The 18199-nt window shown below is 36.5% G+C and overlaps 1 protein-coding gene and 1 non-coding gene across 8 annotated transcripts in view; one reads left to right on the top strand and one right to left on the bottom strand.

Annotated features, from left to right (window-relative positions):
- The window catches only part of PRORP (protein only RNase P catalytic subunit), a 123371-nt gene that overhangs the window by 70983 nt on the left and 34189 nt on the right, over window positions 1–18199 (bottom strand). For 6 of the 7 annotated variants that reach the window (XM_022570718.3, XM_089907602.1, XM_022570723.3 and 3 more), the window contains exon 5: window positions 468–575. The exons of the other annotated variant lie outside the window; for it this stretch is intronic. In XM_022570718.3, the coding sequence (XP_022426426.1) occupies window positions 468–575 (108 nt within the window). The remainder of the gene's footprint in view (window positions 1–467; window positions 576–18199) is intronic. 7 annotated transcript variants of the gene reach the window in all.
- Window positions 1092–1225, top strand: LOC115803679 (small nucleolar RNA SNORA1). The gene has a single exon (XR_004024450.1). It is a non-coding gene; the product is annotated as a small nucleolar RNA SNORA1 (small nucleolar RNA).

Genomic DNA, 18199 nt, shown 5'->3' with positions numbered 1-18199 from the left:
ACACTTAGAAATTGACAGAACAAACAATTACCTTACAAAAAAAAGAACTGCTTAGGTTAATTTATGAACATAGTATGTTTGGAAAAACACAAATGTGAGTTATGATTAATATCTCTTAATAGTATATGTTGATAAATTTCAAATGGAGGGATGTGATCCACAGGGACAAGATAGAGTAACCCCAAAGAGTAGAGGCCTAGGAGAAGGTTAGCTAAAGGTTACACAAAAAGGGCTGAACTGGCCCTTTATTACATAGACTTTTTAATCTCTTACTCTTGCCCTGCCTATAAGAGCCACTTACTTGCCAGAGATGAAAACACTGAATCTTAGATGACTGGTTGGTCACTTTTGGGAACTTATTTTTAGAGGAAGGTAAAATGGGAAACTAAGAGACCCAAGGAAGATCACAAATGGGTACAATAAATATTTCTAGAGATTTGGAATAACAAAATAAAACTTGTACTTACAACTTGAGATTCACGAGCTTTAGGAAACATTTTGGCAACATTGAGCCCATCAATGACAATATCAAAAGGAGGATGGTATTTTACAAAGTTCTGAAATCTCTTAAGTTCCTAAAAAAGAAAAGTCAGATAAAATATTAACAAGAACCTAGTAAGGTCTTTACTATAAACACACTGCTATGACTTTCATTATTGTTCTGGTAAGTCAAAATATTCATCCCTTAAAAATACACACACACACACAGATGCTTTCAAAATGAAATCTGAAAAGACCAGCCTAATAGATACAACTGCATGTAATTATCTGATACATCTTATAATCTCATAGTGTTTTACACTTCACAAAGTACTTCACATGGTATTTCATTTGATCTGTAACCAGTTATCTAGTCTGCTACACTGACACACATGGTAGTCAGATGAGAATAAAATGTCAAAATCTCTATGCCCTGTTCTATAAGCCAAGGAGAAGTGAATCTCAGATATGCCAGTCTATCAGTGCAACCATGTTGAAGAAACAAGACTCTATAACTTGTACTCCTCTCTTGTCATCAAGAGGATTTGGTTACTTATGGCTATTTTGAAGAGTTGAAAATTCATCCATTCATTCAACAAACATTTGTTGAAAGCCTCATTCTATAGAAAATGGGCACTGTTGTTCATGGTGTCCATAAATTGTTAATGTGGCTACATTGAGACACAGGTTTTGCTTCCATCACTGTAATTTTATTGCAGTGGTGACAATGAGACATGTAACATATTTTTTGCTAGGCTCATAAGTAAAAACTGGATATAACAAGGCTTTTCAATATTAGAAAAGATGAAGGAATAAACAGCAATGTGCTTGCTATATTTAACTTCTGGGGGAAAAAAATTTGTTGACCACCTATATGCCCAGCAGTTGCCAAAGAGACAAAAGCCCAACTTAATGGAGCTTGTATTTTAATGGAAGGAGACACAAAATAAACAAGTTAATATATTAAATGTCAAATGTGATGAGTGCTATGGATGGAAGAAAAGGAGGAGAGGGAGTTCCACTCCTGGTAATGATGGAGTAGTCTGTAATGGATTACCAGATAATATTTTCTATATAAAAAATAACTATTTGAAGGTGCTAGAGAATGACCAAAAGCAAGCAGAAATTGGAGGGCACAAAACATATGAAAGAAGGTTTGATGGTTTTAAAACATGTCTGAAAATTCTTTGACACTCCTCCCCCCTCAAAAGGTAGAGTCTAGCTCCCTTCTCTTGAATAGAGGCTTTTCTTTGTGACTGCCTCAATGAATGAGTGTGGCAGAAGTGACACTCTGCGACTTCCTAGGCTGGGTATTAAAAGGCAATACAGCTTCCATCTGGCTCTCCCTCTTAGGATGTCTGCTCTTTGAACCCAACCATCATTAAAAACCCAGGCAGAGGTCATGGGTCATGTACAGGTGTTCTACCTGACAGTCGAACTGAGTCCCAGCCAAAAGCCAACACCAACCATCAGATCTAGAGAGTGAGGGAGATTTCAAGATGACCTTAGCCTTCATTTGATTACAACAGTAGAAGGACCAAGCAAAAATCACACAACTCAGTTTAGTCAAACCCTAGAACCATGAGATGATATAATCATAATAAAAATAATAGGCGACTGTTTCTGTTTAATGCCACTACATTTGAGGTGGTTTGTTATCTATTTACAGATAACCAGATAATAAGTGAACTGCAGCAGGAGAAATTTGCCTGTATGTGGCTTTTTGCCAGAGGGCACTCTCTAGTCAGCATGGTTGGCAGGGGCAGCTGGAAATCAAGCAGAAAGCCACAGACTGACTGGTTTGGGAAATCAGAAGAGTTTGAGGCTGCCAGAGAGGCTGGGAAGTTACAGAAAGAATGCTAGAAAAGAGGGAACTGCAAAAATCTGTGTATAAATCTGCCCAAATCCTTGGCTAACTCTTGATCTGTACATGCGTGGAGGAGACTCCAAGGAGCCCAGCAAAAAAAAAACAACAGATGAAAGACTTAAAAGACTCGAACAAAGATTTCAATTATTATCCACTGCAAGAGTGGCAGAGTCTGGAGTCTCTAAGTCTAACCAAGTTTAACAGTCTGGTAAAGCAGAAAATCAATAACCTCCAGAGGAAGATAATAGAATCCAGAGCCTTTGCAAGATGCCCCTCACAATGTCCAACATACAACTTAAAATATAAACATGAGAGGAAATAAAAAAAAATAAGAGAAAAGAAAGTCAACAGAAATCAATCCAGGTCCAGATGCTGGAGTTAGCAGGCAAGAAATTTAAAGTAGCTACTATAAATAGATTTAAGAATTTAAAGGAAAATATAGTTATAATGAATGGAAAGAAAGGAAAAAACAGAAAATGGAAACTATAAAAATGAACATTCTAGAGCCAAAAGGCACACATGTGGAATAAAATATTCACAGGGTGGACATTACAGCAGATTAGGGATGGGAAAAGTAAGAGTCAGTGAACACAAATGACAGAGCAACAGAAATTATGCAACTGAAGGAAAAAAGATCGAAAGAAAAAGATAAAGCCTTAGTAACCTGTGGAACAATACCAAACAGACCAACATATGTGTCATTCGAGTCTAAAAGGAGAGGATGGAGAGGAAAAGAGAAAATAGAAAAGGGAATCTGAATAATGGCCAAAATTTGATGAAAAATATAACTTATCTAAGAAGCAGAGCAGACTCGAAGCAGGATAAATACAAACAAAATACAAAGCAGGATAAATCAAAGATAAATCAAACATGCAGGTGTGATATATATGACAACAATAGCAAAAAAACCAGGAAGTGTTTGGTAAATGGAATTCTACTGCTACAAGGTTCCTACATTTTATGTGAAATGGTGTAACCTAAACTCTAAGTGGACTAGGTTAAAGATTCATATTATAATTCCAACTCACATATTTAAAAATAATACAGAAAAGGCATAGATAAAAAGCCAACAGAAGAATTCAATGAAATATTTTTAAAAATTTGATTAACCCAAAAGAACATGAAAGTAAGAAAAGAGGAACCAAAAAAAATTTTTTTGGATAAATATAAATAGCAAAATAAAATATTTAAATTCAACCCTATCAAAAATGCTGTTTATAAGAGATGTACTTTAAATATAAAGATATGGATAAGCTGAAAGTGAAAACTAGGAAGAAAATACATATCATGCATCAGTATGCTTAAGAAAGTCGGAGTGGCAACACTAATTTTAGACAAAATAGATTTTAAGAAAACGAGTATTACAAAAAATAAAAAGGTACACTTTGTAATGACAACAAAATCAATATATGGGGAAATCATATTCATAAATAAGAACAGAGCTTCGAAATACATGAAGCAAAACTTGACAGAAGTGAAAGGAGGAACATAAATGTCTATAATCATAGATGGAAGTTTCAACTTTTCTCTCCGTAATTGATAGAACAAGTAGATAAAAATCAGCAAGGATAGAGAAGACCTAAACTACTATTAACCACTTTGACTTGATTGATATCTAAAGGACAATATATCCAACATGGCAGAATATTTCTTCCTTTTAAGTACACATGGAACACCAAGACAAACCACAGCTCTAGGCCATAAAATGAGTCTCAATACATTTAGAAATATTAAAATATGAAAAAGTATGTTTGCTGATTACTCTAACATACACACACACACACAAAAGTGGACCCTTGTACACTGTTGGTGGGAATGTAAATTGGTGCAATGACTACAGAAAGCCAACAGCAGTAAGATATCTAGACAAGTTCCAAGTATTCCTGAATAATACTTCTAAATAACCCATGGGTTAAAAGAAAATTACACAGGAAATTAGAAAATATTTTGAATTAAGTGACAGTAAAATATTAAATATTAAAATTCATGCCTGCATTAGAGCAATACTTAGCTTTAAATGATTACATGAAAAGAAGAAAGGTCTAAAATCACTGATCCAAGTTTTCACTTTAAGCTAGAAAAAGAAGAGCAAATAAATTTCAAGAAAGTAATAATAATAATAAAGAGTCAAATCAGAGAAACAGAAAAGTAGGAAAACTAACAAGGGAAAAAGTTGGAGAAAAAAACGAACCCCCATCCCGATCTCATATCACACTCAAAAATTATTTTGTTATAGCTAAGTCTAAACCCAACAGCAAAAACTATGAAATCTAAACCTAAGAGCCAAACCTAGAAGAAAAGAGAATTCTGCATAACATCAGGATAGGCAAAAATTTCTTGGGCAACACAGTCATCACCAATATTCACACAGTATGCCTCCTGATACGATGCCTCTGACAAGGATACAACAGCATTTTTGTGATATTCTTGCCAAAAACGCATAGCCTGAATCTAATCATAAGGAAATATCAGGTGAACCCAAACGGAGAGACATTCTGCAAAACACTAGGTCTATAGTTTTCAAAAAAAATCAAGGTCCAAGAAAGACAAAGATAACTGGGATTTTTGTTGCAGATGAAAAAAGACCAAAGAAACATGACAACTAAACCCAATGTGTAATCCTGGAGTGGATCTGGGGGAAGGAGAAACTTACAAAGGACATTATTGTGACCAGTGACAATTGTGACTGAGTATCAACTGCGGATTAGATAATATCATTGTATCAAAATTACAAAGAGGAAGAACCCTCTTTGTAAGGGGTTATTGGCCTCTTTAGGCCAATAAGCACATGATTAGACACTCAACATTATTAGTCACTAGGGAAATACAAATTTAAAACCACTGAGAAATCATTATCCACCCACCAGAATGACTAAATTTAAAAGACTGACCGTAATAAGTATGTGGAGCAATTGGAACTTTTAAATATTGCTAATGGGATGCAAAATGCAACCACACTATGGAAAACAACTGGGTAGTTTCTTATAAGGTTAAGCATACATTTATCCTATATCTCAATAATTCCACCTTTAGGTATTGAAAGAAGAGAAATGAAAACATGCATCCACAGAGACTTGTATGTGAATGTTAATAATGGCTTTATTTGTAATTGTCCCAAACTGGAAACAATTCAAGTGTCCATCAACTTGTGAATGAATGGAAAAAAATGTGGTATATCCAGACAATGTTATACTATTCATAAATAAAAAGAAACTACTGATACACACAAACATATGAATGGATTTCAAAAGTATTATGCTAAATTAAAAAAACGGCAGACATAAAAGGCTAATACATACTGTATAATTTCATTTATATGAAATTTAAGGCAAAACTATACCAACGGAAAGCAGATTAATGGTTCCAGGAAGGAGGGAGAGGGAACTGACTGCAATGAATACAAGGGAACTTTTGGGGGATGATATACTTGGTCCCATATCTTGATTATAGAGGTTATGACACAACTGCATGTATATGTCAAAACTCACTGAATTGTACACTGGCAAATTTTTTATATGTAAATTATACCTTGATAAAGCTGATTAAAAAACAAAAGGAAGAAAATCCTAATAGTAATAAATATTTCACCTTTAAGATAACCATTGGTCCATATGCATGCTTTCATATGTCACTTGACTTCTTTAGCTTTTCTATCCCTGCCGACTACAGTTGTGCGGGACCATCCTCTTTCCCTTCTACTCAGCAAAACACTTTGTTTTAAAATTTCTCTGCTCAAATATATTTCCTATACAATGTTTAGAAAGTTCCAATTCATATCAAAACTAACTAAATATTAGTTGGAATGGGAATACTATTTTTTATAAATGGAAATAAAACTATCAAGGAAATTAAAACAGTTCACATACAACATGACCATTTCTTGTTTCAGTTTGAACGAACCAAGGAAAACAAGTGCATTAAATTTCTAAAATTCAGGTTTCACTAATAATTAACATTAAAAGATTTCCCATTATACTTCCAATTTATCATCTTGGTGCTGCTCTTGGTACTCATTATATTCACTTCAGGAGTAATGTCAAACTAAGGTAGTTCAGTATTACTGGAAAAATGGACATCTGTAAAAATGAAGAGTTAAACTAAATAGATAGCTTATAAAATCCCCTTCCAGTTCTGATATTCTATGTTAACCACTCTTGGAAATCCCTTAAAACCACAGAATGGAAGAGGGTATACTGGAGAAGTTTTGTTTCAAAGCTGAGTCTCAGGAACCTCTGTGCAATCACAGGATGTGTAAAATATAATCTCATCCAAAGATTATCCTCCCAATCCATGTCTTCTAATAGACAAACAGAAAAATCCAAGAGGTTGGGTGGTTGTTGTTTTTTCCCCATTACTAAAGCTCTGCTTAGTAAATATGTTACTAGTCAGGGAGTAATACTTTTACTACTTTGTAATACTTCCAGTGGGTCCTCAAGATACTCACTTTCCGAACCAAACAAATTTATGTCATTGCACACAAAAGCCCTTGAATAGACCACGCTGAGAAGGTGTGAAAAAGAAAGAGTTGACCTACTGAGACAGCACACTAACTATGGCATAGGGCGATACAAATATGCAGGCTTAGCTGTTTTAATGGATGGTAAATTTAAGCAAAGAACATTTCTTTCTAGGGCTACTGCCAGAGTTGTACTTGACTGCAGACTGGCTTATGATCTGGGGTATGAAAATCCACCAACCTTTTGATCATTTGTTTCTTGGCTACTAATAAAAGAAGTTTTAATTAAAAAAAATAATCTTATGGAGACATAATTCATATACCACACACTTCACTAGTTTGAAATGTACAATTCACAGATTGTGCCACATCACCACCATCTAATTTTAGAATATTCTGTCCCTCCTAGAAAAACTCCAGGAATTCCCTGGAAGTCCAGTGGTTAGTACTCTCTGCACTTTCACTGCCGAGGGGCCAGGTTTAATCCCTGGTTGGGGAGCTAAGATCCTGCAAGCCATGCAGCACTGACAGAAAAAAAGAAACAACTCCATTCTCATTAGCAGTCAATCCTCATTCCCCCACCTACCACACAGCAACCACTAATCAATCTACTTTGTTTCTATAGATTTACCTATTCTGGACATTTCAGATAAACTGAATCATACAAATATGTGGTATTCTATGACTGACTTCTTTCATTCAGCATATTTTCTTTCTTTTTAAAAAAATATTTATTTATGTATTTCTTTGGTTGCACTGGGTCTTAGTTGCAGCATGCAGGCTCCTTAGTTGTGGCATGAGAACTCTTAGTTGTAGCATGCATGTGGGATCTAGCTCCCAAACCAGGGATCAAACCCGGGTCCCCTGCATTGGGAGCGTGGAGTCTTATCCACTGCGCCACCAGGGAAGTTCCCTCAGCATAATATTTTCAAGGTTTAACCATGTTCAGCATGTATCAGTACTTCATTCTTTTTAACTGCCAAGTAATATTTCACTGTATGGTAATACCATATTTTATTTACTTATTCATTAATGGATGAACATTTGGATTATTTCCACCTTGGGGCTATTATGAAAAATGGTGCTATGAACATTTGTGTACAAGTTCTGCATGGATGTATGTTTTCATTTCTCTTGGGTATATATATCTAGGAATGAAACTGTCAAGTTACCAAATGTGGTAATTCTGTTTAACTCATTGAGGAACTGCCAGACTGTTTTCCAAAGTAGCCGCACCATTTTACATTCCCAACTGCAATGTATGAAGGTCCCAATTTCTCCACATCCTCAACCAAAACTTGTTATTGTATGTCTTTTTTATTATAGTCATGCTTGTGGGTGTGAAGAGGTATCTCCCTGCAGTTTTGATGTACATTTCCCTAATGACTAATGATGTTGAGCATCTTTTCATGTGCTCACTGGTCTAAAGGGAGTTCTTCATTTTTGTAACATACAGGTTTTATAAATTCAACATATATCTCCTTCAATAATTGTCACAACTTCAATCGTCTTAACTCATTTTATACTTTTAAGTTTAAATCTGAGAAGTTTAACTGCATAGGAATTATAAAAACTGCACAAAAGAAATTGTAAACTCAGATGACTACAGGAACCAGGCAGGTGATATAAACAGGTAAAACAGGCCAAGTCTAAGAAAACATAAGAGCAGGCAAAATGATAATTAGCAAATACTCAGATCTCATTGTCGAAGATTCGACAGAAGGAGGTGACGGCTGTGACCAAACTGGAGAATGGAGGTCCCTTATAAAGGAAACAGTCCAGTGCTCGGTCCAGATAATTGTTGCCACACAAAAATAAAGACACAGGGTTAGCAGATTTGATATTCGAAAGAAAATTTAAAAATCTGGCATTTTGAAACATGTAAAATAACTTTTTAAAAGAGTAAAACACAAAGACACTCAAACAAAAAAACTAATATGGGCTAGATCTCACCCTTAGGCCACAAATTCATAATACATTCACTTGGTCAGTGAGTCAACAGATTTTCATTAAGTACCAAATGTATGTGCAAAATAATGTTCTTATTCCTAGGAACAGAAAAGTGAAAACATTTCCTGCCCTCAAGGAATTTATATTAGCCAAGGAAACAAGCAATACCAAGGTAACAAATACTTAATTTCATGTAGAGAAAAGTGCCTTGAAGAACAATTAAGCCAGGCAGGGTATTAGCATCACCTTCCCTAGTCCCTCTCCATTTTAGATTTGGTGAAGGCCTTTCTAATGAGGTGACTTTTGAACAAAGACTTGAATGAAGTGAGGGAGTAAACCATGCTCCCTCTGGGGGAAGTGCCCTCTAGGCAGAGGAAAGAACCATGAAGGCCCTTAAGAAACACCAAAGAGGGCTCCCCTGGTGGCGCAGTGGTTAAGAGTCTGCTTGCCAATGCAGGGGACACAGGTTCAAGCCCTGAGCCGGGAAGATCCCACATGCCGCGGAGCAATTAAGCTTGTGCGCCACAACTACTGAGCCTGCGCTCTAGAACCCACGAGCCACAACTACTGAGCCCGCATGCCACAACTACTGAGGCCCGTGCTCCTAGAGCCCGTGCTCCGCAACAAGAGAAGCCACCGCAATGAGAAGCCCGTGCACCACAACGAAGAGTAGCCCCCACTCGCCGCAACTAGATAAAGCCCGCACACAGCAACAAAGACCCAACACAGCCAAAAGTAAACAAATAAATTTATTTAAAAAAAAAAAAAGAAACACCAAAGAGCTTGGCATGTTTGAGGATTAACAACTAGGCAATTTGGAAACTCAAAGAATAAGTATAAAGTCTTTATGTAACTATAGTTTGAGCTTAAATTTAAAAAAAAAACTTGCTTATTGCTACAATATGGAAAAGAGTAAATAAATGAAAAAACAATTCTAAAACAGCTAATCAAAGTTTAAATTCTTTATCTTATCGGCCGGCAGTCCCCAGCCTTTCTGGCACCAGGGACTGGTTTCACGGATGGGGGGTGGGGGAATGGAGGGATGGTTCAGGTGGTAATGGGAGCGATGGGGAGCAGCAGATGAAGCTTCGCTTGCTCACCCGCTGCTCACCTCCTGCTGAGCAGCCTAGTTCCTAACAGGGGTCTGCGGCCCAGGGGTTGCAGACCCCTGTCTTATCGAACCTCTTATTAGAAACAATGAAGTAGAACTGATATTTGTTGATTTGTGGTTGTTACCTAATCACAAATGAGTAGCAGAAAGATCCAAAGATGAATAGCAAGAAAGAGAAATAAAAGAATGGCCCTTATACACTACACTTGATACGTGAGATCTAGAATGGAGGTGACTCCAGCTCCTGCCATCAAAAAGCTGCCTTCATAATGATAAATAACTCTCACAACATACGTGGCAGTATAACTTGACTCTTCTATTTATTATTTCTTCTACACTATGGATGAGAAAACAAACAGATTAAGCAACTGATTTTTCTCAACAAATGATATGCAAAGAGACACTAACTTCTTTTTTAGCTTTCCACTTAGATGAGCTTAAATTTTTTCAAATTTTGGGGATGACGATCTATATGTTTTTGACAGTTTACTTCTACTCTGAGACTTTGATACAAATTTCACAAGGAAATTAAAAACAGATCTCTCTCATTTATTTTGTTTCATTTCCTACTCTAGAATAGCAACTAAGGGGAACCAGGAGGACTACAATAACATATACTCAAAACTGTATTTCATAAAAGAAGCAGTGATCTTAACATGTCAATTATATCCAATGTACTGAAACATCAGATAATATTTTCCAAAGATTAGAAGAAACGGAATATCAAAACAACTGGCTTTAGTCACAGTGGATAGGGAAAAAAAGGGGAATACCAGTTATTTTGGTTAGAATCACTGTTCTAAACATGGGAACAACAGTAAAAAAATGCATCTGTGCATCAAATGGCCAAATTTCTTCATGTGCCTTCTTAAAACCATGGGATCCAAATGAATCCTCAATAGAAAGAACACTAGCATGACTGCCTTAACTTAGCCTGAGAAAAATTAAGTCACAGGTCTGGAAAATGTCACTGCAACCTCATAACTAATAATTTTAGAAAGTTTATAATAATTTAATAGCAAGTTATATTTTAGTTGTTTTTTTATTCAGTAATTATAATTACTATCATGTAGAATCCTATTTAAAAATACTTATAATTTTATGTGAATTTTCTGATTCCAGTAAGATGAAAAAACAAACAAAAAACCCTTCCTCCTAGGAATATCTAAAAAGGCTGGATAAAATATGACAAAAATACTTAATACGCGGTGAACTTTTAAGAAAGGAAGTGAAATAAATCTCTAATTGCCAGAGATGAAGCCAGATCTGAAAATCAGAACGGTAAGGATAAGAGGTGATGTTAATGTTGTCCAGGAAGGAAGCAAAAAACAGAAATGGACTGGGTATCAGCAAACAGGGGCTTGGCTTTTGATACCCCCAGGGGAACTGGAGACCTATCAAACCTTGGGCCCAAATGAGGGGGGAAACTGGAAGTGAACTGCACAGTAAAAGAAGAACCTCTACAAATGAGCACATTGAAGTCCAAACATAATACACCAGCTTCTCTATCTCTACTAGGGGTCTAAGTAAGAAAAAAAAAAATCTCTTAAGAAATAGGAACTCCAGGAATTCCCTGGTGGTCCAGTGTTTAAGACTCCATACTTCCACTGCAGGGGGCACGGGTTCAGTCCTCCGTCGGGGAACTAAGATTTCGCATGCCGTGTGGCACAGCCAAAAATATAATAATAATAATAAAAGAAAAGAAAGAAATAGAAACTCCAGGCTTGTATCTTAAGTAAGTTTGAAGCACAAATTTAGATAAACTATATGACACAAATCATCATGTTCCATTGAAAAATTACATAAAAACTGGTTCTGCTCCAGTAATATCTCTGGGACATTTGGCAGAAGCAAGCACAAAACTTCTCTGGAGAGACACTATCAACAATCCAGACAACAAAAGAGTTCTCGTAGAAAAAGCAAACCCCTCTAAAACTGACCTCACCAATTAAAAATTGTAAAAGACAGAGTAAATAATCCACTATGTGTGAGAGTCCTCTGACACAACAGAAGGATTAGAGCCCAAAGAACTCAGGACAAAAGATAAAAGAAAATAGTTACTCAAGCCCAGGAAGCACAGAGAGTCCCATACAGGATAAATCCAAGGAAAAATACGCCAAGACACATATTAATCAAACTGTCAAAAATTAAATACAATGAAAACATATTAAAAGCAGCAAGGGAAAAACAACAAATAACACACAAGGGAATCCCCATAAGGTTAACAGCTGATCTTTCAGCAAAAACTCTGCAAGCCAGAAGGGACAGGCAGGACACATTTAAAGTGATGAAAGAGAAAAACCTGCAACCAAGATTACTCTACCCAGCAAGGATCTCATTCAGATTCGATGGAGAAATTAAAACCTTTACAGACAAGCAAAAGCTGAGAGAGTTCAGCACCACCAAACCAGCTTTACAACAAATGCTAAAGGAACTTCTCTAGGCAAGAAACACAAGAGAACGAAAAGAACTACAATAACGAACCCTAAACAATTAAGAAAATGGAAATAGGAACATACATATCGATAATTACCTTAAATGTAAATGGACTAAATGCTCCCACCAAAAGACACAGATTGGCTGAAATGATACAAAAACAAGACCCATATATGCTGTCTACAAGAGACCCACTTCAGACCTACAGACACATACAGACTGAAAGTAAGGGGATGGAAAAAGATATTCCATGCAAATGGAAACCAAAAGAAAGCTGGAGTAGCAATTCTCATATCAGACAAAAGAGACTTTAAAATAAGGACTATTAGAAGAGACAAAGAAGGACACTACATAATGATCAAGGGATCAATCCAAGAAGAAGATATAACAATTGTAACTATTTATGCACCCAACATAGGAGCACCTCAATACATAAGGCAAATACTAACAGCCATAAAAGGGGAAATCGACAGTAACACATTCATAGTAGGGGACTTTAACACCCCACTTTCACCAATGGACACATCATCCAAAATGAAAATAAATAAGGAGACACAAGCTTTAAATGATACATTAAACAAGATGGACTTAATTGATAATTATAGGACATTCCATCCAAAAACAACAGAATACACATTTTTCTCAAGTGCTCATGGAACATTCTCCAGGATAGATCATATCTTGGGTCACAAATCAAGCCTTGGTAAATTTAAGAAAATTGAAATTGTATCAAGTATCTTTTCTGACCACAACACCATGAGACTAGATATCAATTACAGGAAAAGATCTGTAAAAAATACAAACACATGGAGGCTAAACAATACACTACTTAATAACGAAGTGATCACTGAAGAAATCAAAGAGGAAATCATCAAATACCTAGAAACAAATGGCAATGAAAACACGACGACCCAAAACCTATGGGAGGCAGCAAAAGCAGTTCTAAGAGGGAAGTTTATAGCAATACATTCCTACATTAAGAAACAGGAAACATCTCGAATAAACAACCTAACCTTGCACCTAAAGCAATTAGAGAAAGAAGAACAAAAAAACCCCAAAGTTAGCAGAAGGAAAGAAATCATAAAAATCAGATCAGAAATAAATGAAAAAGAAATGAAGGAAACGATAGCAAAGATCAATAAAACTAAAAGCTGGTTCTTTGAGAAGATAAACAAAATTGATAAACCATTAGCCAGACTCATCAAGAAAAAGAGGGAGAAGACTCAAATCAACAGAATTAGAAATGAAAAAGGAGAAGTAACAACTGACACGGCAGAAATACAAAAGATCATGAGAGATTACTACAAGCAACTCTATGCCAATAAAATGGACAACCTGGAAGAAATGGACAAATTCTTAGAAATGCACAACCTGCCAAGACTGAATCAGGAAGAAATAGAAAATATGAACAGACCAATCACAAGCACTGAAATTGAAACTGTGATTAAAAATCTTACAACAAAGGAAAGCCCAGGACCACATGGCTTCACAGGCGAATTCTATCAAACATTTAGAGAAGAGTTAACACCTATCCTTCTCAAGCTCTTCCAAAATATAGCAGGGGGAGGAACACTCCCAAACTCATTCTACAAGGCCACAATCACCCTGATACCAAAACCAGACAAAGATGTCACAAAGAAAGAAAACTACAGGCCAATATCACTGATGAACATAGACGCAAAAATGCTCAACAAAATACTACCAAACAGAATCCAACAGCACATTAAAAGGACCATACACCATGATCAAGTGGGGTTTATTCCAGGAATGCAAGGATTCTTTAATATACACAAATCAAGCAATTTGATAAACCATATTAACAAATTGAAGGAGAAAAACCATATGATCATCTCAATAGATGCAGATAAAGCTTTCGACAAAATTCACCACCAATTTATGATAAAAACCCTCCAGAAAGTAGGCATAGAGGGAACCTACCTCAACATAATAAAGGCCATATATGACAAACCCACAGCCAACATCGTCCTCAATGGTGAAAAATGGAAAGCATTTCCACTAAGATCAGGAACAAGACAAGGTTGCCCACTCTCACCACTCTTATTCAACATAGTTTTGGAAGTTTTAGGCACAGCAGTCAGAGAAGAAAAGGAAATAAAAGGAATCCAAATCGGAAAAGAAGAAGTAAAGCTGTCACTGTTTGCAGATGACATGACACTATACATAGAGAATCCTAAAGATGCTACCAGAAAACTACTAGAGCTAATCAATGAATTTGGTAAAGTAGCAGGATACAAAATTCATGCACAGAAATCTTTGCCATTCCTATACACTAATGTTGAAAAATCTAAAAGTGAAATCAAGAAAACACTCCCATTTACCACTGCAACAAAAAGAATAAAATATCTAGGAATAAACCTACCTAAGGAGACAAAAGACCTGTATACAGAAAATTATAAGACACTGATGAAAGAAATTAAAGATGATACAAATAGATGGAGAGATATACCATGTTCTTGGATTGGAAGAATCAACGTTGTGAAAATGACTCTACTACCCAAAGCAATCTACAGATTCAATGCAATCCCTATCAAACTACCACTGGCATTTTTCACAGAACTAGAACAAAAAATTTCACAATTTGTATGGCAACACAAAAGACCCCGAATAGCCAAAGCAATCTTGAGAATGAAAAACAGAGCTGGAGGAGTCAGGCTCCCAGACTTCAGACTATACTACAAAGTTACAGTAATTAAGACAGTATGGTACTGGCACAAAAACAGAAAGATAGATCAATGGAACAGGATAGAAAGCCCAGAGATAAACCCATGCACAGATGGTCACCTTATCTTTGATAAAGGAGGCAGGAATGTACAGTGGAGAAAGGACAGCCTCTTCAATAAGTGGTGCTGGGAAAACTGGACAGGCACATGTAAAAGTATGAGATTAGATCACTCCCTAACACCATACACAAAAATAAACTCAAAATGGATTAAAGACCTAAATGTAAGGCCAGAAACTATCAAACGCTTAGAGGAAAACATAAGCAGAACACTCTATGACATAAATCACAGCAAGATCCTTTTTGACCCACCTCCTAGAGAAATGGAAAGAAAAACAAAAATAAACAAATGGGACCTAATGAAACTTCAAAGCTTTTGCACAGCAAAGGAAACCATAAACAAGACCAAAAGACAACCCTCAGAATGGGAGAAAATATTTGCAAATAAAGCAACTGACAAAGGATTAATCTCCAAAATTTACAAGCAGCTCATGCAGCTCAATTACAAAAAAACAAACAACCCAATCCAAAAATGGGCAGAAGACCTAAATAGACATTTCTCCAAAGAAGATATACAGACTGCCAACAAACACATGAAAGAATGCTCAACATCATTAATCATTAGAGAAATGCAAATCAAAACTACAATGAGATATCATCTCACACCAGTCAGAATGGCCATCATCAAAAAATCTAGAAACAGTAAATGCTGGAGAGGGTGTGGAGAAAAGGGAACACTCTTGCACCACTGGTGGGAATGTGAATTGGTACAGCCACTATGGAGAACAGTATGGAGGTTCCTTAAAAAACTAAAAATAGAACTACCATATGACCCAGCAAACCCACTACTGGGCATATACCCTGAGAAAACCATAATTCAAAAACAGTCATGTACCAAAATGTTCATTGCAGCTCTATTTACAATAGCCCTGAGATGGAAACAACCTAAGTGTCCATCATCAGATGAAAGGATAAAGAAGATGTGGCACATATATACAATGCAATATTACTCAGCCATAAAAAGTAATGAAATTCAGCTATTTGTAATGAGGTGGACAGACCTAGAGTCTGTCATACAGAGTGAAGTAAGTCAGAAAGAGAAAGACAAATACCGTATGCTAACACATACATATGGAATTAAAAAAAAAATGTCATGAAGTACCTAGGGGTAAGACAGGAATAAAGACACAGACCTACTAAAGAATGGACTTGAGGATATGGGGAGGGGGAAGGGTAAGCTGTGACAAAGCGAGAGAGAGGCATGTACATATATACACTACCAAACGCAAGATAGATAGCTAGCGGGAAGCAGCTGCATAGCACAGGGAGATCAGCTAGGTGCTTTGTGACTGCCTGGAGGGGTGGGATAGGGAGGGTGGGAGGGAGGGAGATGCAAGAGGGAAGAGATATGGGACCATATGTATATGTATAACTGATTCACTTTGTTATAAAGCAGAAACTAACACACCATTGTAAAGCAATTACACTCCAAAAAAGATGTAAAAGAAAAAAAAAAGAAAACAGAAAAATCTAGGAGAAAATATAAAATAAGTATAAAAATAACTAAAACATAAAAGAAGAATGTTAACTTAAGAAAATACAGAGACCATGAAAAAATGAAGAGAAAAATTTCAAAGAGAAGCTCTAAAATTAAAATTCCAAAATAAATGGAATTAAATGGACATAAGCCCAAACGTCCATGAGCTGGTAAATAAATAAATTGTGGTATATTCACCCACTGGAATACTACTCAGCAATGAAAAGGAACTACTGATACATGTAACAACATGAACTCAAAACATTATGTTTAGGGCTTCCCTGGTGGCACAGTGGTTGAGAACCTGCCTGCCAATGCAGGGGACACGGGTTTGAGCCCTGGTCTGGGAAGATCCCACATGCCGCAGAGTAACTAGGCCTGTGAGCCACAGCTACTGAGCCTGCGCATCTGTAGCCCATGCTCCGCAACAAGAGAGGCCGCGATAGTCAGAGGCCTGTGCACTGCGATGAAGAGTGGCTTGCCGCAACTAGAGAAAGCCCTCGCACAGAAACGAAGACCCAACACAGCCAAAAATAAATAAATAAATAAAAATTCTGTGGGCATACAAAAAAAACCCATTATGTTTAAAACTAAATCTAATATATTGCAAAAACAAAGATTATGTTAAGTGAAAGATAAACCAAAAAAATTACAGAATATATGCTTCTATTTATACAAAATTTTTAATAAAGGCAAAACTACAGAGACAGAGAGCAGGTCAGTGGTGACTGGAGTTGGGAGTAGGAGTAGGGACTGACCTCAAAAGGACATGATGAAACTTTTTGGGGTGATAGAGGTATTCTAAAACTGAATTGTGGTGATGGTCAGACAAGTGATAGATTTACTCAGTCACTGAACTGTATACCTAAAATGGGTCAATTTTATGCTCTGTAAATTATTGAAACATTTGGGGAAAACCCCTCAACAAATGGGTAGAGAGAACAGACACATCGCAGGTGAGAAATAGTGAACTAGAAGATAGATCTGAAGATGTTACCCAGAATGCAATTCGGAGAGATAAAGAGATGAGTGACATGGAGGAGAGAGTGAAAGGACCCAACAAAAGTCTAATAGGAATTTCAGGAGAAACAATATTTGAAGATATAAGGCCTGAGAATTATTCAGAATTGATTCAAGACATGAAACCTTGGATTCAGGAAGCTCAGTGAATCCCAAGCAGGAAAAATAAATACATTCATACATACCCATGATAACGAAACAACAGAAGTGAAAAAAAATTCTTAAGAGCAACAAGGTGGATGGAGATGGAACAAAGATTGGACCAAAAGCAAACTTTTCAACAGTGACTAAAAGAGAGGCCAGAAGACAATGGAATACTATCTTCACAGTGTTGAGGGAAAATACTAAATTCTCTATAGTTAACCTACCATTCAAGTAAACATTTTCAGACAAAGAATAAAATAGCTTACCACTCTTATCCTGTCACTGAAAGAATGTTACTCAGGAAGATGCCCAACAGGAAGTTTGGGGTTCAGTGAGAATGCGAGGACTGGAGCTATACAGATCTGTTGAGTCACTGGCATACACGTGGTAGAGAGGCATACAGAGGAGGGGGTGAAAATGAACAGGGGGAGTGGATTGAGTAGGAAAAGAGGAAGGAA

This window comes from Delphinapterus leucas, chromosome 2 (assembly GCF_059928025.1).
Source record: "Delphinapterus leucas isolate spDelLeu-1000000601 "Yukka" chromosome 2, BTC_Dleu_Yukka2, whole genome shotgun sequence".
Lineage (NCBI taxonomy): Eukaryota > Metazoa > Chordata > Mammalia > Artiodactyla > Monodontidae > Delphinapterus > Delphinapterus leucas.
This window is presented reverse-complemented; position numbering and strand designations above follow the sequence as displayed.